Source organism: Bos taurus, chromosome 21 (assembly GCF_002263795.3).
Source record: "Bos taurus isolate L1 Dominette 01449 registration number 42190680 breed Hereford chromosome 21, ARS-UCD2.0, whole genome shotgun sequence".
Taxonomy (NCBI): Eukaryota; Metazoa; Chordata; class Mammalia; order Artiodactyla; family Bovidae; genus Bos; species Bos taurus.
Window position 1 is genome coordinate 26,919,819 of NC_037348.1, and position 23,683 is coordinate 26,943,501.

At 44.5% G+C, this 23,683-nt stretch overlaps 1 protein-coding gene across 7 annotated transcripts in view; it reads left to right on the top strand.

Moving 5' to 3' along the window:
- CFAP161 (cilia and flagella associated protein 161) overlaps positions 1-23,683 on the top strand; it is a 139,124-nt gene that overhangs the window by 95,943 nt on the left and 19,498 nt on the right. For 3 of the 7 annotated variants that reach the window (XM_059879023.1, XM_015459221.3, XM_059879024.1), the window contains one exon: positions 23,520-23,609. The exons of 1 other annotated variant lie outside the window; for it this stretch is intronic. In XM_059879023.1, the coding sequence (XP_059735006.1) occupies positions 23,520-23,609 (90 nt within the window). Of the gene's footprint in view, positions 1-13,219; positions 14,629-18,370; positions 22,007-23,519; positions 23,610-23,683 lie in introns of those variants that run through there. 3 more of the 7 variants (XM_015459219.3, XM_005221873.5, NM_001075536.2) reach the window with 3 other exon arrangements.

Genomic DNA, 23,683 nt, shown 5'->3' on the forward strand with positions numbered 1-23,683 from the left:
ACTAATAAGGACAACAGGAAGCCTATCTTTCCCATGATGTCAGTGGTGGCCTGAGGTGATGATGGGATCTCGATTCTGAGGTTTCATTGGAGGCAGACATACTGAGAGACCAGCCCTTCTCCTCATCTGGAAATGCCTTCAGAGAGAAGGGTTCAGGCTTTTGGAGTCACATGAGTAAGAGGGAATAAAACTTTCAGGAGGTGCTCTAGCTGTAGAATGAGTTCCTTCCAGACACACAGATCTCAAGCTGAAAACCCCAGAGATATCTCAGCCGTGGGCTTGTGGTGAGAAGCCAATGTTCCTCAGGTACATAGGAGGCCCCAGAAAGCAAACCCTCCCATTTTTATGTGGAGACAAAGCAGCCAGCTTAGGATTGAAGATGGTCAGAGTTTTCTCTGTGGTGGCCAGAGATGGGAGCACTTAGGTTTTCGTTTCTCTGTCAAAGCTATGGTTTTTCCAGTAGTCATGTACAGATGTGAGAATTGGACCCTAGAGAAGGCTAAGAACTAAAGAATTGATGCTTTCAAATTGTGGCACTGGAGAAGACTCTTGAGGGTCCCTTGGGCAGGAAGGAGACCAAACCAGTCAATCCTAAAGGAAACCAACCCTGAATATTCATTTGAAGGACAGATGCTGAAACTGAAGCTCCAATACTGTAGCCACCTGACGTGAAGAGCCAACTTATTGGAAAAGACCCTGATGCTGGGAAAGACTGAGGCCAGGAAGAGAAGGGGGAGATAGAGGATGAGATGACCGGATGGCATCACTGACTCAATGGACATGAGTTGAGCAAACTCCTGAAGATGGTGAAGGACAGAGGATCCTGGTGTGCTACAGTCATAGCGTTGCTGAGAGTTGGACACAACTTAATGGCTGAACAACAGTTCCTCCCATACAAATAAGGAGGTTGGTTAAAATGACCAACTGTCACCTCTCTTTCCGGCCTGTGACACTCACAGATGGGCACCCCAATGCTCCTGGCCCTACCTGACCCAGGATGTAGGCATCCTTGTCTGCCATGTTGGTGGTCTTGCTTGGGGTCTGGTGTTACTGTCCTGAACGGCATCTTTGCCCAAGTGTCTTGTTGCCTTTCAGGACATCTGTGTGGCTCTCATATTTCTCTCAAATCTCCTTTGAGGCATGCCCTCCCGGTGAATGATGGGACCCTTGACTTCATCTGTGGAGGGACACACACTATGTCCTTGAGCACAGAGTCCTGCCCACTCAGTGTACACCAGCCCTTCTGGAGTTTGCCCCTTGAGAGGGGGCAGTTTCTTACCTAAACTTCTGGCTCACTCTCTGCTTCTGCCCACTTTGAACTAGACGACACTTTGTGCAATCTGGCCACCAGGTTTTGTTTTTTTTTTTTTAGCTGCTCTAGGCCTTCATGGCTGCATAGTTGCAGCGAGTGGGGGCTACTCTGTAGTTGCGTTACTTGGACTTCTCATTGCCGTGGCTTCTTTTGCTCTGCAGCACTCGCTCCAGGGTGTGTGGCCTTCATTGGTTGTGGCGCATGGGCTTAGTTGCCTTCGGCACATGGAATCTTCCCGGATCAGGGATCAAACTGATGTCTCCTGCACTGGCAGGCAGATTCCCAACCACAGGACCACCAGGGAAGCCCAAGCCACTAAGATCTTTAAGATCAATCTAGATGGGGTCTTTGAGATCTTATATTAAATGGACTCATATCAACTTTTCTTTCTTTCTGGGTTCTCAGAACTTCTACAGACATAGGGAAGGCCCTGGATGCAGGCCACGCTGTCTCGTTTTCTCGCAGAAATCCCTTCTGTCTCCGAGCTGCATGGAGCAGGAGAATTGCTCTTCTGAGGACATCTGTGTCCTTTTGTAGAAAGCCAGTTGGAGATGCTGCTCCTTGGGTTACCTCATGTCTGTTATATAAGCACTCGCTTGATAAATTTCTCCTTGAACTCGGTGCCAGGAAAAATTTCTCTTTCCAATCTGATTCCAGAGGTTTTTTTTGTACAATGCAAAATACACAAGCCAGTGCGTTTCCCCCTTTCATCCAGGAAACTGAGAGATAAATCCAGCCATCTACTGTAGTAAACAACTCTTCCCAGGTGCTTTGAAGCACATTGTTCTCTTTTACTCTGGCTTTTTCTTGGAGTTGTGTTCGGTTTCTAAAGTTTCTTAGAGTCTTTCAGGAAAGAGTGAGAAGTAAATGTCCCCTAGATAAATACCATGCATGCACACATATATACATGACCCAGTTACCCCCCTTCTCACCCCTCCCCTTTTTCAGCATCACCACTGCCGTGGCCCCTGTCCAGGCTCCATGCCAGGCCCTGGGAGTGCAATGATGACATGGCTCTGCCTGTGGATTGCTTACCGTTGGTCTGTTGGGAAGATAAGCATATGGACAAAGAAGTACATTCAAGGCAGCGCAGGGTTAGCACTGACATTAAGGGACAAAGAAAATGTTGGAGGAGTTCTGAAAGACAGAGCGTGCCACATGACTCTGGAAAAAGACAGCAAGATGGGAGAAGGCTTTTGGAGGCAGGACATAGCAACTGAGCTGGGAATGATGAAAAGGATTTCAAAGAAAGAGATGGAGAAGGAAGGACATTTCTGATCAAAGGAACAGTTTGAATAAAGACTGTATTGCAAAAAGATAGACTGTCCTCTCCCCCCATATTTGGCAAAAACATGAGGAATCTAGTTCAGTTGGTAGGTAAGACCCACGAAGGAGGCAGTGGGAGGGAGGGATCATCATACGGGGATGTGTACTTTTCAATATGGGGTTTCCCAGGTGGCCCTAGGTGGCTCAGACGGTAAAGCGTCTTCCTACAATGTGGGAGACCCAGGTTCGATCCCTGGGTCGGGAGGATCCTCTGGAGAAGGAAATGGCACCTCACTCCAGTACTCTTGCCTGGAAAATCCCATGGACGGAGGATCCTGGTAGGCTGCAGTCCATGAGGTCGCTAAGAGTCAGACAGGACTGAGCGACTTCACTTTCACTTTTCACTTTCATGCATTGGAGAAGGAAATGGCAACCCACTCCAGTGTTCTTGCCTGGAGAATCCCAGAGACGGGGGAGCCTGGTGGGCTGCCATCTATGGGGTGACACAGAGTCAGACACGACTGTAGTGACTTAGCAGCAGCAGTGGTAAAGAACCCGCCTGCCAAAGCAAGAAACTGAAGAAACCCAGGTTTGATCCCCGGTTGGGAAGATCCCCTGGAGAAGGGCATGGCATCCCACTCCAGTATTCTTGCCTGGAGAATCCCATGGACAGAGGAGCCTGGCAGGCTATAGTCCAAAGGATGGCAAAGAGTCGGGCACAACTGAAGCAACTTAGCATGTACTTTGCAATTGACGTCTTCCTTGGTAGCTCAGCTGGTAAAGAATCTGCCTACAATGCAGGAGACCCTGGTTCAATTCCTGGGTCAGGAAGATTCACTGGAGAAGGGATAGGCTACCCCTCCAGTGTTCTTGGGCTTCCTTGGTGGCTCAGCTGGTAAAGAATCCTCCTGCAATGAGGGTTCAATCCCTGAGTTGGGAAGATTCCCTGGAGAAGGGAATGGCTCTACCCACCCCAGTATTCTGCCCTGGAGAATTCCATGGACTGTATAGTCCATTGGGTCACAAAGAGTCAGACACAGTTGAGCAACTTTCACTTTTGCTTTGCAATTGATAAACACAATTTGGCTCCAATATATCAATATATCCTTTTTTTTTTTTCCCTAAAGTTTCATTTCTGGAATTACAGCAAGAGGGGTTTGAAGGGCCAGGCTCATGAGGCTTACCTTGGACAGAGGAATCGAAGTTTTTTTTTTTTTTCCCTTAAGGGATGGTTGGGGGTGTTGATGAGGAAGAAAGGGAGGAGGCTGCGAGTGTAAATTAAAGCACTGGTTCCCTTAACAACGCCGGCAGATGGGGAGAGTTTCCGTGCCTCGTGGTTCTCAGTTCCTTTTCTGCTGCTGAAGAGGAACAAAGAGGGAGTGAGGGATCGGCGGTGATGTTTATCTTTCCAGCTCTGCAATTTCAAATGCTGGAATCCCCCAGGGTTGGGAAGAGTGGGTGTAGTCACTTCCCACCATTGCTGAAGGCGGAGGAGATGCGGCCACTTGGGTGGGGAAGAGGGGGTGTGATTTCCTCCCAAATAGGATATTTATCTCCCCAACGGGAGGCTGCAGAGAGTCATCAAGGACTTATCACCAGAAGCAGATGACCAGAGAGGAGCCCTGCCCAACTGTTTATCCCAGAGGGAATGAGTTAGCCAGAGGAGGCAGGACGAGGGTCATCAGCTGAGGACCAGTGACACGGAGACCTCCACTGTCATTGGTGTGTTCAAGAGGAATTCCTCCTGCCGGACCCTTCCAGGACCCTCAGCAGGATCTCAGCAGCCCCTCTCAGGACCCTTGATGACATTGGAACTAGAGGAGCGAAGGTTGCTTCTGAAGTTGAGAACAAAGGGGAATGCTGGTCCTTTCTTCCCATTGAGTCCCGAATTCTGGGATGATCATCTCAGGCCTTAGAAATCATGGGCCAGAGATTCTGAAAGTGTTAGTCACTCAGTCGTGTTGACTCTTTGCGACCCCATGGACTATATAGCCCCCCAGGCTCCTCTGTCCATGGGATTCTCCAGGCAAAAACACTGGAGTGGTTTGCCATTTCCTCCTCCAGGGGATCTTCCCGACCCAGGGATCAAACCCATGTTTCCCACATTGCAGATGGATTCTTTACCATCTGAGCCACCAGGGAAGCCCTGGTGATTCTGAAAGCTCCACAAATAGCCTGACCTTCCTGGTTGCTGAGATGAAGTGTCCACTCTGCACACTTAGAACATATCAATGGGAAGGAAGTCCCATCTCCCTCGTGACAAAGAAGGAAACCAAAAGACAGAGGGGCAAAAAGTATGTTAAGTCAAACTTATTAACAATACCATTTCAGAAATCCTTATTTTTTTAAATTTGTTTATTTGACTGCTCCTGGTCTTAGTTGTACCATGCAAACCTTTAGTTATGGCATGTAGGATCTTTAGTTGCAGCATGTGGGATCTAATTCCCTGACCAGGGATTGAACCCTGGCCCCCTGAATTGGAAGCACGAAGTCTTAGCCACTGGGCCACCAGGGAAGTGCTTCCAAATCCTTGTTTTTAAAACTATTTTAGTAGACATGAAGGTCTTCTTCATGTCTGTCATATTTCTTTTTTTTTCCTTTTATTTATACAAGGAATTACTTCTCTGCACCCATGTTGTCATCTATGAAATGGGGGTGACCTTTATCTCATAGATCTGTGAGATTAAACTAAGTAAGACAATGATGTGCATGCTCAGTCATGTCTGACTCTTTTCAACCCCGTGGACTGTAGCCCTCTAGGCTCCTCTGTCATGGGATTTCCCAGACAAGAATACAGGAGTGGGTTGCCATTTCCTGCTCCAGGGGATCTTCCTGACGAAGGGATCAAACTGGGGTCTCCTGCATTGGCAGGTGAATTCTTTATCACTTCGCCTGCTTATTTGGAAGTCCCAAATAAGACAATACACACATATAAAGTGTTAAAAATGGTTTCTGAACATGCTATAGAAGTTATTGTAGGGAGAAATTTTCAATTTTTATTTTCTTCCACTTCTGCCTGCCTCTTAGGTTTTTGGTATAGTCTGGGATTTTTGACTATGCAAAAAAATTCAAATTGAATGTTCATTATTATTAAGTACTTTTTCTTTGAGAATGACATAACAGTGTATTATTTTGTCACTCTATTCACTATAATTATTTCACCTTAGTTCTATGCCTAAATTATTTTATGCTTATATTAATACACACTTTTCAGTGTTTATATAATGAGTCCTTTTATAAAACAGCCTCCTTATTATTGAGTTCTTTAACTTGATTTATAGCTCAATTGCATAATATTTTTCAGGAAAGGTACCTAACAGGCGTATTCTGAACTGATACATACCTTGGAATGTCTTTTTATTGCTTTAAATCATGAACAACAACTTGCTGGGTTTTGAAATCTTGCTTTCCACACTTTCCTCCACTCAGAGTTTTTTTGATCCAGTCAGCAAGGAGTTTGGGACCAGCTCCATTTTTATTCCTTTGCCAAAAAGTTTTATATGCCTAGATCATTACAGGCATCTTCCTTTATCCTTGGATTACAACAACAACAACAACAAAAAAAGTCTTTTTCTCTCTTAGGAATTCTCATTCTTACCAAAAAGAGGTTTAAGTTAGCCAGGTATTTTCTCCCCAAATATGCTTTTGTGACACCCTCCCCCACCACCTCCCAGCAGGCCCCCACTTGATCTGTCCTGAATGGGGATGACTCTTGTTTTCTGTGGTGGAGGAGTGGTGGAGGATTGGCTGATCAAGTCTGTGTTACAATTCAAGGATTTGGCCACCAGCTTGGTTGGCTCAAGGTCAGAGTTTAGGAAATCCTTAGATTGGTACGTTTCATTTTTCATAATGCTACTTTACTGGAGCAAAGTTTCCATATCAAATTTCTGATCAGTTCAGTTTTCCTTTTGTGAATGGGTCCAGCCTGGGCTGGTAGCCTATGCATATATATATATTTTTTTTTTTTTTTTTCTTTTCCCCCCTAAAGGTTGGAGACAGCTACTTCTATTTTGCATTTATTTATTTTTGGCTGTGCGGGTCTTCATAGCTGCACTTGTGCTTTCTCTGATTACAGTGAGCAGGGGGCTACTCTAGTTGTGGTGTGAGGGCTTCTCATTGCAGTGGCTTCTCTTGTTGCAGCCCACAGACTCCAGAGCAAGGGCTCAGTAGTTGTGGTGCATGGGCTTAGATGCCCTGCACCATCTGGAATCTTCCCGGACCAGAGATTGAACCCTTGTTCCCTGCATTGGCAGGCAGATTCTTAACCACTGGACCACCAGCGAAGTCCTAGGCAATATATTTCACAGCCCGCCCTGACCAATCAGAAAGAAACAGGTAGTACAGGGACAGAGGTGTAGGGACTTCCTCTTGTGTCAAATATTTATCCTTAATTGTTGAATAATGATGGTGGAGGTGATGTTTGGGTGGCCTGGGGCCTCAGTCTGGGAAAGCTACTGCAGCAGAGGGACAGGTAAGCAGTTTGGCATTAACAGCTATTTGCCAAACAGAATGGAAGCCAGGCAGTGTTACAACTGGAATGGTGATGCCAGCGCATGCGTGACCCTGAGTGTCAAGGATAACTCCTTTGGCCTGCCCCTCCAGGTTCTCTATCTGCTGCTTGCTTGGGGTCCTTCTGGCAGAGATGTTTTGCAACTCTGCTTGAATACCAGTGACATCCTCCAAAGCTCAGAGTAAGGACAGACAATGACTGGACATTCTCCAGGAATCTAAGCATGTGCCTGAACTGACCACCTCACATTGCAAGCTGTACTCCTGCTCTCTTCTGTAGTAGAAGATATTGCTCTGAGGATATTTGGGGGATGGCAAGTACCATCTGTATTTTTTTGAGTCTTTTTTCTTTTTGCTGCACTGGGTCTTTGTTGCTGCACTCGGGCTTTCTCTAGTTGTGGCGAGTGGGGACTACTCTCCAGTTGCAGTGTATGGGCTTCTCCTTTCGGTGGCTTCTCTTATTGTGGAGCACAGGCTCTATGGCATATGGGCTTCAGTAGTTGCAGCCCTGAGACTTAGTTGCTCCGTGACATGTGGAATCTTCCTGGACCAGGGATGGAACTCGTGTCCCCTGCATTGGTAGGTGGTTCTTAACCACTTGGACCACTAGGGAAGTCCTACCATCTGGATTTTGAACAGAGATAGGCATTTATCTCTGTTGAATCTCGTCCTCCCCTAGAGCTGAGCCAGAGACGGACTCTATCTTTGCAGCCAAACCATTAGGAGAATGGTGCCAGGATTTACAGATTTATTTGGCAAAAATACATCCTCATCCAGAGAGAGGAGCAGAAAATAGTGGCTGAGGTCTTAGCACCTGAGCTCTGTGTCTGAGAAGGTGTGGGGACTTGGGCCATGGCCAAGTTGTCTAGGTCAGGTGCTGCACAAGACCTCATGCAGGAAACATGGGAGGATATGGTCTCTGAAGAATATTATCCTCACTCGCTCAGTCATGTCTAACTCTTTGCACCCCATGGACTGCAGCCTGCCAGGCTCCTCTGTCCATGGATTTCCCCGGCAAGAACACTGGAGTGGGTTGCCATTACATAAACCTAATATGGAATTGACTGCCAGAAATTCTGTAGACATCTGGATTGCTTCTGGAGAGTGAGGACTGCTGTCTGTGACAGGTGAACCCAAAGGACGCCGGACACCCCAACACCCAGGCTGATAGGCTAGGAGAGGTGATGGAGCAAGGGATGCCATTGGTTTGGGGTTCTTAAATTGGGTATTAATTTTGTTGTTGTTGTTGTTTAGTTGCTAAGTCGCATCTGACTCTTTGTGACCCTATGGACTGTAGCTCACTAGGCTCCTCTGTCCATGGGATTCTCCAGGCAAGAATACTGGACTGGGTTGCCATGCCCTCCTCCGGGGGATCTTCCTGACCCAGGGATCAAACCCATGTCTCTTATGCTTCCTGCATTGGCAGGTGGGTTCTTTACCACTAGGGCCACCTGGGAAGCCCAGACGGTGGTGTACTATCCCCATTTTACAGGTGAGAAAACAGAGGCACAGAGAGGGGCAAAAACTTGCTCAAAGTCACCGCTTGAATACGTGATGAAGTTGGTTGTCAGGTTTTTTTCTCCTGGTGAAGAATGGGCAAGCTGACTCCTCATCAAGTACTAAAAATCAAGAATTTTTCTGTACAGCAGAGAAAATAGCAGTAGAAATCAGCATGAAAAACCAGGGTTGGCTCAACCAAATACTGCCAGGGGACACCCAGAAACAGGAGTTTTAGCCAACTTCCTCTCAATTTTTCATTCTCTCAAGAACACAACGCATCTGAGTGGCTAGAAAGCTGTGACAGGGGCATGGGGCAGTGGACATGGCTTCAAAGACTTTAATCCAGTCTTTTTGACAACTCACCAGAGGCAAGCTGGAGTGCTGGCAGCTACTTTTTTTCTTTCCTTTTTATTTTTACTTTTTAAAATTTTTGGCTGCGCTGGGTCTTCGTTGCTGCGCTCAGGCTTTCTCAAATTGTGATGAGTGGGGGCTATTCTTTACTTGTGGTGTGTGGGCTTCTCATTGTGGTGGCCACTCCTGTTGCAGAACACAGGCTCTAGAGCCTGGGCTCAGTAGATGTGGCACATGAGCTTAGTTGCCTCAAGGCATTGTAGGATCTTCCCAGACCAGGGATCTAACCCATGCCCCCTGCATTGGCAGATGGATTCTTAACCACTGGACCACCAGGGAAGTCCAACAGCTACTTTCAAGACAGGGCATTCGGAACCCCTTTAGGGGAGGAGCTAGGATTGAAATGAAGTTCAAGGTCACCCACATGAGGTAGACCCATATTTTGTTACCAGCGTGGCAGCAATGGACATGGGTGCAGACTGAAAGCTCTCAGAGAGTCTCTCCTCGGTGTTGACGAGTTGTGCCTTTTAGGCAAGAGTTTCGGATCATGGACTCTGGCCAGCTGGAGTCCTAGCCCAGTAGGTACAGCTCTGCCCAGCTGCTCCAGATTCTTCCCACAAGGCAGCCGCCCTGGAAACCCAAGCCTTTCCCACCAGGATTGGCAAAGTCATGGGCAATGACCCAAGAACAAAAGAACTGGAGACACTTGCCAGGTAGAGCCGGACTGTAGATCATTACCACTTCATTCTGTAGGAGGTCATTGGTCGTGTTCCCCGAGACGAACTTACAGGAAAGGGGCATGTTAGTGAATCTAGAATTTCTGGACAAGTTGTGAGAGTGAGAGAAACAGTGGGCAGGTTGTTATACAGGCTTGGTGGGTGCAGCTGAGCATACTTCTCTGGGAAAGCCAGACTCGCTGTTGTTGCCAACAGGCTGTGGAGTTGGGTTCAGCCCTGTTGCCAGCTCTGCTTGTGTGCCAGCTGGGGTGTGAGGTCAGATAGGAGCTGAGGACAATGGGAACTGGTTCCTTCTGTGCCCTGGGAGTAGGGTGAGGAAATGGGTTGAGATAGCCCCAGCCTGAGCCGTGGAAAGTCTCAAGGGCTGGAAGGAGACACACACAGGGGGACTGGGAGCTCCAGAGAAGGGGTTTCCTCCCACAGGGGAGCCTTACTCTGGACCACAGGAATACAGCTCCCATGAGTTGCAAGGCACACTTCTGACCGTCTATGGACTGTTCTAGAATTATTATTTTTAGAGTTCACACACTGAGGAATCATATAAAAGGATTCTGTCCAAATGCCCTATATCAAAGTCTTATTTTTTTCCAGTCTGGAAGTGGAAAAGTTAAAAGAATTCTCCCTCATAAAAATACTCCCCCCACCACCCCCCACATCATGGGCTAGTGACAAGTCGATTTTTAAAAAATTATTATTTATTTATTTACTAAAGAAATTTTTTTGTCACCATGCAGCATGGCACGTGGGATCTTAGTTCCCTGAATAGGGGTTGAACTGGTGCCCCCTGATCTGGACCCCAATAAACTCACTTTTTGACCTCAAAAAAACCCCACAAACAAAAAAACAGAAGTCATTAGATTAGGACCCTCCATAATCTATTGTGACCTCTTTTAAACTTGCTTACATCTGTGTAGACCCTATGTTTAATGTCATGCTCATAGGTACCAGGGAAACCCAAACAGCAGAGAGATGTCATTCAACCTGGTACACATGGGCATCTCTTCATGTAAACAAATAAGTATAGATACTCAGACCCTGAGGCTAAGAAAGATTGAAGGCAAAAGTAGAAGGGGACAGCAGAGGATGAGATGGTCAGATGGCATCACCAACTCAATGGACATGAATTTGAGCAAGCTCAGGAGGATATTGGAGGACAAGGAGCTGCAATCCATGAGGTCGCAAAGAGTCACACATGACTTAGTGACTGAACAACAACAGATACTCATTATTATTTTTGAAGACAGCATAATATTTTACCAGAGATATGTATCACTACTTACTTAAACCTATCTCCTAAGGATTGACATCTAGGTAATTTTATTTTTCGTTTTGGCTGTTTTCAGCATCTGTTTGATATACACCCTTGTACATAGATTTTATACTTGTGTCATTATTGTGTCTTAGAGAAGTACCATAAATTGGGTTGATAATCCAAAGGGCATGTGTTTTTATTATTTTGCCATCTCTCTCTCTTTCTTTTTTACATTTTTATCTTGCTATCTCTCTCGTCTTTTTTTTTTTTAACATTTTAATTTTACAATCTCTTTTAATTTTTGGCCACCTGGCATGCTAGATATTAGTTCTCCAAACAGGGATCGAACCCTAACCTCCTGCATTGGAAGGCAAAGTCTTAACCTCTGGACCACCAGGGAAGATACAGTCAACATGTTCTTTTGAGCACCTATATATGAGGCTGTGTGCTAAGCACTAAGGATGTACTAATGAAACACAAAGTCCTTGACCTCAAGGAGCTTACACTAGTTCAAATTGCTCAGGTCCAATAAAAACTTCTAATCACAGCAATTTGCAGAGAAAATACAAAGTGAGTTGAGAGCCAAGGGAGAGGCAAATGGCTCCAGTCTCAGGATGTTGTTGAGGGAGATGACTTTTGGGATTGTCTTGATGAATGAGTAGATTACTTGGGGAAGTAAGTGTCTTGAGTAAGGAGATTCAAATAGAGGAAACATCAAGGGCAATACAAGCATCCTTCTGGGAAACCTCAACTATTTTGATATTCTTAGAACATAATGTAAAACAGTGTCATTTATAGGAGGTGATACTATTAAAAGTAGACAATGGTTTAATAGGCTTTTGACATTTTCTGGTTCTTAACTTCCATGTTTATCACTTCTAAGAAGATACATTGTAATGTCTAGAAACCCAGCTCACCAAATCCCTTTGGGAACAGAGACCCACTTGTAAATTGGGGTCTCCTGTCTGAGTCCATAGACCATCTTATCCCTGTGTGATTTCCTCCTTACGGACAAAGAACTGTACCTGGGAGGTGCCACACGAGGGCGCAGTTGCCTAGTTATGGAATTGAACTCGCCTCTAGAGAAAGGTCAGAAAAGACCTTGTCCTCACAAGCTTTTCTGGTTGACAGACGATGAGAAACGGTCCAAAGTGGTTATATAAAAGCTGCAGACATCTGCTGAGTGAGGTGCTTGGGGCAGTGTGAGCAGAGAGTTGACTCCCATTCTTGATCCTAACTTCTCGAACCACTGAGATATTTTATCACTAGTCCTGCTGTTGGGACACAATTCAGAGTTTTCGTTTAGGTATGGAATACCACTGGGCCAGAATGCCTTCAGAAGATTTTCTTTTTTTTGCTATTATAAAAAATTGCATGCTCATTATAGAAAAAAAAAAAGCATTTTCCTATGGAAAGCCTGATACCCCCTCCATATCAGCCGTGTATATGTGGGTTAAATATGTGTATAGTTGATATATGTATAGATTATGTAGGCTAGACATGTGTATGATTATATATGATGGGCTCCCAGGTGGTGCTAGTGGTAAAGAACCCACCTGCAAATGCAGGAGACACAAGAGATGCGGATCAGAAAGATCCCATAGAGAGGGGCATGGCAATCCACTCCTGTATTCTTGCCTGGAGAATCCCATGGACTGAGGAGACTGGTGGGCTATGGTCCATAGGGTCGCAGAGTCAGACACGACTGAAGTGACTTAGCACACACATGAATGATTATACACAGTACTATATATTGTATTCAGAGAAGGCAATGGCACCCCACTCCAGTACTCTTGCCTGGAAAATCCCATGGACCGAGGAGCCTGGTGGGCTGCAGTCCATGGGGTCGCTAAGAGTCAGACACGACTGAGCGACTTCACTTTCACTTTTCACTTTCATGCTTTGGAGAAGGAAATGGCAACCCACTCCAGTGTTCTTGCCTGGAGAATCCCAGGGACGGGGGAGCCTGATGGGCTGCTGTCTATGGGGTCGCACAGAGTCGGACACGACTGAAGCGACTTAGCCGCATATATTGTATTATATTTAGCATATATGCATATGTCACATATACATTTATGAATAGATCATCACACGTTTATAAATTATATCATTTTTCCTATGAATACACGTTTTAAAATGTCCATTTAAAAATACACATTTTAGGGAATTCCCTGGAGGTCAAGTGGTTAGGATTCCTTGCTTCCAAGGTAAGGGACACAGGTTCAGTCCCTGATTGGAGAACTGAGATCCTGCATGCCTTGCAGCATGGCTAAAAAAAAAAAAAAAAAAAAGTAAAAATATATGTTAAAAAAATATACATTTGAATCATAAAATGGACATCTTACATTATAAGCTCTTTTATAGTCTCATTTTAGTTTACTATCCTATGAACATCTCCCAAATACCTTCTCGGATATTCTCAGGGTATTTATCAAATTTGAATAAACAATATCCCTACCCTAGTTGAAGCCATAGTTTAGTGTAGTTCACAGAAGTTCCTTAAAGACACTGAAGGAGAAATTCAACCACTCAAGGACTGTGGTGCGTGTAATTTCTCTCCCTATTTCTTGGAGGGTGTGAGAGCTGTATGATTCATGGAGTGCTGAATTTTGAGTCAGTGGGTCCAGGGTTCTACCCAGGCCATGCATGGGCATTGGCTCTGTGCTTTTGGGCAGTTCAGGCCACCTATTGGCCCACAGAGTTCGCCCCAAGAGAAGGCAGAATGACACCTTCAGAGGTAATTAACTCTCTATATGGAATTTTTCTACCACACAGAGCCCTAATATTAAACATTACCACTGTTGCTGTCTACATTGGGATTATGTACAGAAAAAATGCTTCATCTCCCAGTCTCATACTCAGAACCTTAGAGTTGAAGAGAAGGAATTAGTAGAAATCCTGGGATCACTAGCTCTCTGTCCTTAGCCACCTCTCTTCCCCTGGCTGGGTCTTTGTTTTCTCTTTTATTAAATGAAATATCCCTTGGACTTCAAACTTGTGAATCTTGCAAACAGAGAAGTCCTTGATCAAGCCATGCCTGATGCCAATATTTGCAATTCAAAGAGCAGCAATATCTAGTGAGTGCTTACCTGTCCTGTACACTGTGCCAAGGGTGTTACATGTGGGCTCCCATTTATGCCTCTCAATAACCATAGGAAGTGGGTATTATTATTTCCTCATTTTACAGATGGAGAAACTGAGTCACAAAGAGGTCATGACCTTGCTTAAGGGTCCCAAGGCTGCCAGTGGTTAGTTCTGGGGATCTGCACTAGGAATGTTCGGCTCCAGAGCTTGTGTTTTAATTCACAGAGCTGGCTACAGGGCACAGATTTATTTTCCAACCTCCTGTAATGGTAATTTTCAAGTGAAATGATGTGTGTAAAGTGATGTGACACCTGGGGATGCTATAAAAATACAATACAAGGCCCTATTTTTCTCTGGTTTCTCTCCTTTCTTTCTTCCTCCTCTCTTCCTGCATTCTCGTGGTGGCTTTCATTTCTGGCTCCTATGCTAACTTGACTATTTCCCGTAACCTTTCTGTGCTTCCGTTTCCTCATTTGTGAATTGAAGGGACATTCTCTCTTTTCCCATCAGATTAAAGGAACTGGAAATGCTGACGTTTGGGGGAAATGCGTCTTTGCATTGACACTCTCCAGGAGTTCCTGGAACTGGTCGATTTCTCCATCACATTCTAGTGCACTGTAAGTGTTCGCGTGGTTGCTTTGCTTTCAGAGCCCGTTTGTAATTTACCAACTTTCATACTGCAAAAGAATAGGAGAGATGGACCCAAATGGATTTATTCTTGTTACATTCTAAATCTTGCCCTCAATGTGTAAAATGCTTCTATTTATATCTTTCTGGGGCAATGAAGCCCAGCACTTTCTTTTCTTTGTTTAAAAAAGTTTTTATTTTATATTGGAGTTTAGCAGATTAACAATGTTGTGATAGTTTCAGGTGAACAGCAAAGTGACTCAGCCATACACATACATGTATCCATTCTTCCCCAAACTCCCCTCTCATCCAGGCTGCCGGGTAACATTGAGCAGAGTTCCCTGTGCCACACAGTAGGTCCTTGCTGTTGTTCAGTTGCTCAGTCGTGTCCGACTCTTTGTGACCCCATGGACTGCAGCATGCCAGGCTACCGTGTCCTTCACTATCTCCCGGAGTTTGCTCACACTCATGTCCACTGAGTCAGTGATGCCATCCAACCATCTCATCCTCTGCTGCCCCCTTCTCCTTTCACCTTTAATCTTTCCCAGTATCAAGGTCTTTTCCAGTGAGTCAGCTCTTCACATCAGGTGGCCAAAGTGTTGGAGCTTCAGCTTCAGAAAAGTCCTTCCAATGAATATTCAGGGTTGATTTCCTTTAGGATTGACTAGTTTGATCTCCTTGCTGTCCAAGGGACTCTCAAGAGTCTTTTTCAGCACCACGGTTCGAAAGCATCAATTCTTTGGTGCTCAGCCTTCTTTATGGTCCAACTGTCACATCTGTACATGACCACTGGAAAAACCATAGCTTTGACTATATGGATCTTTGTCAGCAGACTGATGTCTCTGCTTTTTAATATGCTGTCTAGGTTTGTCATAGCTTTCCTTCCAAGGGGAAAGCATCTTTTAATTTTGTGGCTGCAGTCACTACCCACAATGGAGCCCAAAATGATGATGTAGATGGATCAGGACTTTCATTAGCCTGCCTACTCATCAAAGTGAAAGTGTTAGTCACTCAGTCATATCTGACTCTTTGCGACCCCATGAACTGTAGCCTTCCAGATTCCTCTATCCACGGGATTTCCCAGGCAAGAATACTGGAGTAGGTTGCCATTCCCTTCTCCAGGGGATCTTCCCAGGTCTTCTGCATTGCAGGTGAATTCTTTATCATCTGAGCCACCAGGGAAGCCCGAAAGCCCACCTACTTGTCAAAGGACGATTATTAGCCAACATCCTTTCAGAGAAGACTTTCCCACCTTGACCCTCTGGCACGAGGCTTCTCGTGTATACGTACTTGTTCAGCACTGTGTCTCCCTTTTGACCGCACAAAGTCAGGGCCCATGATTTCCATAGTGCTTGGCACTCAGTGGCTCTTGCATGGGTGAAGGATGGGTTCCCCCACTGCACAGTCGTTTTCGAAGAGCTCCTGACCTGAGCCGTTATTATCATTCCTCTCCCTCTACTTAAGTGCACCCATCCCCTCTCATCAGGGCGTCTCCTAACTGGGCTCCCTGCTCTCTACTTGGCCCGGCTGCCTGCGATTCACAACCTATAGCCCCAGCAAACTTCCAAAGTTCCACTCTGCTCTCTGTCCACATCCTCACATTGGAAACTTTCATGGCTCTCTTTGACTTAAAGAAGGAAATTCACAGCCCTTGCCTTGGAACCTCAGGTCTCCCCGCCCCCTCTGTCTTCTCCCCACTCACATTCATTACCTTGTTGCTCCTTCCTGGCCCTAGAGACTCCAGCTTCTTTGCCCTACTGCATCCTGTTTTCTTCCTCTGGCAAGTGCGTATCTTGATTCTTTTATCTACATGTCCAAATCCTGCCCATTTTACACAGTATTATGTCATTTGAGCCACACAAAATCTTGTAAAAAGTATTCTTGCAAGATGATTCTTTTATTTTATTATTTATTTTTTAAACTGTTGTTTATTTATCTTTGGCTGCACTGGGTCTTTGTTGCTAAACCCAGACTTTCTCTACTTGTGGCCAGTGAGGGCTACACTCCAGTTGCGGTGCAGGTGCGTGGGTTTCTCATTTTGGTAGCTTCTTTTGTTTCAGAGCATGGGCTGTAGGGCACTCAGGCTCGGTAGTTGTGGTGCCCAGGTTTAGTTGCTCTGAAGCATATGGGATCTTCCTGGATCAGGGATGAAACCTGTGTCCCCTACATTCACAGGAAGATGTTTAACCACTGGACCACCAGGGAAGTACAATGATTCTTTAAAAAATGTATTCCACGGTGAGCTTAGCTTGAGGAATGTGGGTTTATAATGAGCATCATTACATTCAAGGCTCTGACAAGGACTGCAGTAAGGTGCCTGTTTAACCCACCATTTCTCAAACTGATCTACAAGAGAGCTCTTTCCCTCTCCATATCTGTTAACACACATAGCATATTTTGGAAATGCTTCTTAAAGAATTATCTGCAAAATTATCCTTCACTCGTTTTTATTGATGAAGATGCTAAGGCCCAGAGATGAAAATAGTTGCATAAACTGAGTGAAAGAAGTGTCAACTCCATTTTTAAATTTAGGACACTATGATGACTTACAATGTGTCTTGTCCAGTGAGGACTTGAAAACTTATTTTCAGCCGCCTGGAAGTTACTTGTTTCTAAGACGATAACTCTCATTTCTCTTTCTCAGTATCTGAACTTTATCCTACTTTTCCTTTCTAAAAATGGTCCTGTCCAAGGATTTCTTTGGCTTTTCTCATCCTGCCAGATGTCTCATAAGCAAGTAACAAAAGGCTCCAATTAAATTTTTCCAAGAGCCTCATCAAATCATGAAAAAAAAAATAGCAAATGAGTTTTCCAATATATACCTGGTTTATGTCAAAATTATAATACTTCTAAAAGGGAGGGAATGGTGGCCTAATTTAAACAAATACTTATGGCTACATAATGAACTGAGTAAATGACTCAGAGACTAGCAATGTATGTGCACAATCCTGTTCTCATTGTAGCTTTGAGGGGTTTTGAAGAATGTAAATTTAAAGTGCTCTGTAATTGCCATAAAATAAAGATTTTACAAATTTTCCAAATTAAAAGTGAAAATTAGTCAAAAGCTCTTTCCAAAAACTCCTTGTATGTTTGTTTATAGTTTTGTTACTGTCACCTGGCTTTTATTTGTTTCTTTTGAAAATGTTATTTATTTATTTGACTACATTGGGTCTTAGTTGCAGCACAAGGGATCTGCGTTGTGTCGTGTGAGTTCTTTTTTTTTTTTTTAAGATTTATTTATTTATTTTATTTTTTGGCTGTGGTGGGTCTTCGTTGCTGCACCCAGGCTTTCTCCAGTTGCGGAGTTACGGTGAGCGGGGGCTGCTCTTTGTTGCGGTGCGTGGGCTTCTCATTGCGGGGGCTTCTGTTGTTGCAGAGCATGGACTCTAGGCGTTCGGGCTTCAGTAGTTGTGGCACACAGGCTTAGTTGCTCCATGGCATGTAGGATCTTCCTGGAACAGGGATCAAACTAGTGTCCCCTGCATTGAAAGGTGGATTCTTTATCACTGGACCACCAGGGAAGCCTCCACGTGGGATCTTTTTAATGCAGCACACAGACTCTCTAGTTGTGGAGTGTGGGCTTAGTTGTCTGAGTCCGGTGGCATCCTAGTTCCCCAATGGGGGATTGAACCCGCACCCCCCTGGATCATAAGGCAGATTCTTTACCACTGGGGCTAGGGAAGTCCCATCACCTGACTTTTAAATCCACCTGTTAAATCCTCAGTTAGGAGATGCTTCTTTATGTTACTTTATCATTTTAAGATTTATTTAGGGGATCAGGGGAACTTGCGTATGTTCAGGACTGTACCCTAAAGAGTGACATCAGAGGGCTCCACACAGCTGGGGAGTAGACCTCACTAACTAGTCTAGCCAGAGTCACTAAATAGATACACAAGTGGATAAGCAAACAGCAACCACAGGCACTGGGGGTGGGGAACCAGAATACAGAGTTCCTACAATATGTTACCTAAAATGTTCAGATTTCACAACAAATTATGAGACCTGCAAATAAGCAGGAACATGTGATCCAGATACAGGGAAAATAACAGGTTTTGAGAGGGCCCAAACGTTGGACTTAATAAACAAAGACTTCAAAGCAGTTATATATATGCGCAAAGAACTAAGAGAAACCAAAGTTAAAGAATTTAAGGACAGTCTGATGACAATGCCTCCTCAGATATAGAATATCAAAAAAGAAATGATTAAAAAAGGAGCCAAGTGGAGATTCTGGAGCTAAGTATCATGAAAGTGAAAGTGAAAGTCACACAGTCGTGTCTGACTCTTTGTGATCCTATGGACTGTAGCTTGCCTGGCTCCTCTGTCCTTGGAATTCTCCAGGCAAGAGTATTGGAGTGGGTTGCTGTTTTCCTTCTCCAGGGGATCTTCCTGACCCAGGGATCAAACCCAGGTCTCCTGCATTGCAGACAGATTCTTTACCAACTGAGCCACTAGGGAAGCCCAAGGAAATTCTGGAGCTAAGTATCATAACCAAAATGAAAAACTCACCAGATGGAAGAGTAGATTTGAGCTGGCAGAAGAAGAAATACGCAAGTGTGTGCGTGTTAGTCGCTCAGTTGTGTCTGACTCTCTATGACCCCATGGACCCTAGCCCGCCAGGCTCCTCTGTCCATGGAATTCTCCATGCAAGATTACTGGCATGGGTTGCCATTCCCTTCTCCAAGGGATCTTCCCAACCCAGGGATCAAACTTGGGTCTCCTTTATTTACTGTCTGAGCCACCAGGGAAGCCCAAAGTGAAAGTGTTAGTTGCTCCGTGATGTCCACTCTTTGCAACCCCATGGACTGTGGCCTGCCAGGCTCTGTCCATGGAATTCTCCAGGCAAGAATAAACTTGAAGATAAATCAATAGAAATTTTATGCAGTTTGAGGAACAGAGAGAAAAAAGAAGGAAGAGAAGTGAATACAGCCTTAGAGAAAAGAAATTCTGCTTTATAAAAAAATCCCAATAGAAATTCTTCAGGTTGAAATCGGGTAATACCAGGCTGTAATTGGTATACACTTGAAAAAATAAAGAGCACCAGTAAAGATAATCATGGGCTTCCCAGGTGGCACAGTGGCAAAGAATCTGCCTGTCAATACAGGAGGAGATGCAAGAGACACAGGTTCAATCCCTGGGTCAGGAAGATCCCCTGGAGGAGGAAATGGCAACCTGCTCCAGTATTCTTGTCTGGAAAATTCCATGGACAGAGGAACTTGGTGGGCTACAATCCATGGGTTCTCAAAGAGTCAGACACACAAAGATAATTATGCGTGTAATTTACAAAAGAGTATAGTTGAACATTTTAAATCCTGACTGATTTAAGAAGCAATTGCATAAAGCAACATGTATGTAACTGTACTGCTGAGCCTGTAAAATAGAGAAGTATACTGTATTTGATCATAATAGCTCAAAGAAAACAGGTGAAAGCTGTCGAGTTAAGCAAATAACTGAAACATTAGAAACTTAAGTCATATGGATTTATTAACTAGCCTTATCATACTCCCAATTTTACAAGAAATTTGTAGACAAAGAGAAAACATGGACTTGGATTCAGAAAATCTGAGTTAAGTCCTTGCTTTGAGCAACTGTTAGCAGTTTAAACTTGGATGAGCTACAGCATTTTCGAGTCTCAGTTCCTTGATTTATCAAGTGCAGTTAGTGGTATGATGTCTGACCTACCTTCTTTGTCCCATTTGTCCTTTCAAAGGATCCTAGCATGTGATGCTGTATTCACAAAGCTCGTGGATTCCCATTTGTATCCCAGGCTGCAACCTGCCAGCTCAAATCCAAGTTCATCTCCAAAGTCCCCCTTCCTTCAGTCACCACCCATAGAGCCTGACTCTCATTCTCACCATCTCCCAAGGCAGAAATAAATCTTTCTTTAGGCTACTACGGCCCTTCATGTTATATCTTTAAAAAAAACATATCGGAGTATAATTGCTTCACAATGTTGTATTAGTTTCTGCTGTACAACAAAGTGAATCAGCTATATGTATACATATATCCCCTCCCTCTTGGACCTCCCTTCCATCCCCATCCCACCCCTCTAGGCCTTCACAGGTACTCACAGTACTCACAGTACTCAGTACTTCACAGAGTACTGAGCTGAACTCTCTGTGCAATACAGCAGCTTTCCACTAGCTATCTATTTTATATACGGTAGTGTGTATATATGTCAAAGCTAATCTCCCAATTCGTCCCACCCACTCCTCCCACCTTGTCCACATGTCTGTTCTTTATGTCTGCATCTCTATTCCTGCCCTGCAAATAGGTTCATCTATATAATTTTTCTCGATTCCACATATATGCATTAATATACAATATTTGTTTTTCTCTTTCTGACCACTGGCACATCTTTAACTGCATTCATTCCATTCCTCAGAAGTCATTTTTTTCCCCATGAATTCTTTTCTTTTTTAGTCTGGGGTTGCTGAAGAGAAGAAAGATTCCTGTCTTTTGTCCTGTCTTAGTAGACAGTAAATAAAGGTGAATTACTGAATGCATTCGATCAGCATCAGGTCCCAAGGAGTCCGGCAGCAATTGTTTCCCCCTCCTGCTTACAAAAATTATATTTTGTGTAAAAATACTGGCTCTAGTATATTTTGGTTTTATCAAGAGTTATTGCAAATCATCAGCTTCTTCTTGCACTTGGTATCTGGGGGAAGGAGGAATGCTGTAAAGCCTGTGAAAATAAGAACCACCTCAGAAACAAATCCACAAATAGGCTAACATGATATATTTCTTACTCTGGAGGAGGTGAAAATTGTGAGTAATTTTCCCTTCCTCCTTTTTTCTATGTTATTTTGGTTTCCAAATTTCTACATCAAGTCTGTATTGTTTTATGATTATGATGAAATGGTTGCTTGCTGATTATAAAAACAGAGTGCAAGCAAGCTCGGCTTCCATTTCAAAGCTCCTCTTTGCTGTCCCCCACCCCGAAGCAAGCGAAACCCTCCTTAAAAGCAGTTTCTTTTAGATTCTAAAAAAAAAAAAAAAAAAAGTTTGCGAGCATTTAGGACAAAACGGGGTCAGTAAGCTCGAGTTTTATCTCTCTCCTGCTTAGCCATTAAACTCAAGAAAAACCTAAGGATGGAAGTGAGATGGAATGAGGTTGGAGGTGGGGGTGGGTGACAGCCCCTGGGGTGCGGCAGCGCTCAGCCCAGCGCGACTCGCGTGTGGTCACTTATTGGCTAGCCGGTCCCGGCCCTTGGCCAATCCCTGGGCGCTGGGTCGTCTTGGCGACGAGGAATCTAACACGGGCGCTGTGCCCCAAGCTTGGTGGTGGGAGAGCTGGGGACGATGGCGCAGAACCTGTACGGTCCACGAGTCCGGATTGGCAACTGGAATGAGGACGTCTACCTGGAGGAGGTACGAAGGCTGTGGCCCGGTACAGCCCACCCATGGCCCGGGGACTCCCACCCCTGGCCCAAGTTCCGGCCCCTTCTTTGAGCATCCCAAGCCTCCTTTCTAACCCAGCTCACATTCAATGTCCCTAAAACCCCATCTCCCTATGAACTCCCTGAGAATCTCACAGGCTGTCCCACAAGTTCACACCCTTCCACTCTTTCTCTTTTTAGTTTTTTTAACATTTATTTGTTTTTATTGGAGTCTAACTTCCATGTGTAAAACAGAAAGCTAGTGGGAAGCTTCTGTATAGCACAGGGAGCTCAGCTGGGTGCTCTATAATGACCTAGAGGGGTGGGATGGGCGTGGGGAGGGAGGGAGGGAGGTCCAAGAGGGAGGGGACATATATGTACTTATAGCTGATTCACATTGTTGTACAGCAGAAACTAACACAACATTGTAAGGCAATTGTGTTGGTGGTGGTGGTCAGTCACTGTCGTGTCAGACTCTGCAGCCTCCTGCTACAGTCTGTGAGGTCCAGGTACAGTTTCTGCTGTACAACAAAGTGAATCAGCTATATGTATGTATATATATGTCCCCTCCTTCTTGGATTTCCCTCCCATCTCCCCATTCTGCCCCGCCTCCAGGTCATCACAGAGCACCAGCTGAGCTCCCTGTGCTGTACAGCAACTTCCCACTAGCTATTTTACACGTGATAGTGTATATACGTCACCGCCACTTTCTCGATTCGTCCCACCATTCCCTTCCACACCCCCACTGTGTTCACAAGTCCACTTTCTATGTCTGCATCTCTATTCCTGTCCTGCAAATTGGTCTATCAGTACCATTTTTCTAGATTCCATATGTGTATGTTAATATATGATATTTTTCTTTCTCTTTCTGGCTTACTTCACTCTGTATGACAGACTCTAGGTTCACTGCATCTCTAGGCCTCCGAAACTCTCAACATCCCTCTCTGTGTCTTTAGTCCAGAGCCCCACTAAATTCCCTCTGTTCCTTAGAGACTTACAGACTCGAAGCTTCAGTCCAGGTGAGAAGGCAGGCCCTAAGCAAAATTACTGCCCCCATCCCCGTCACATATCACCTCCTAAGGGTCCCAGTAGCATCCCTTTTACTGATCTTATACTCATTGCCCTGAACTTCTCCTGTGGTGGTCTTAACTAGACCCTGGGCCATCAGGGAGGACTTCTAGTGTTCATCATCAGAGAACTAGCAGAGACCTCAGGAGGGGGAGCATATGACCTTCAAATGTTACTCATGTTTGTCACTGGTTGAAGTAATTACAGGTGATTATTCTTTTTCATGTCTTTCTAAACAGTCCAAATGAAATTTAAAAAGTAATGCTAAAATGTAATGCTGAAAAGTCTACCACTTCCTTTATCCTCACATTTCTTTTTTCATTCTAAAATTTTGCTTTTTCAACTTGATGTTCTTTTGACCTAAAAGCTCTAAGTGTGTGTATTAGTCAGGACTCTTGTTGACTGTTTGGATTTCATTCATTTTTTTCTTTAACCAGGAGATCATGAAAGACTTCTTAGCAAAGAGAGATAAGGGACAACTTCTCATACAGAGAAACAGAAGACTAAAAGAGAATCTTTTGAGACCGGTAATTATAAATTCAAACAATGTTTTCAAAACTTTATCAAATTAAGTGTGAGAATATGTTAAGCAAGCAAATAT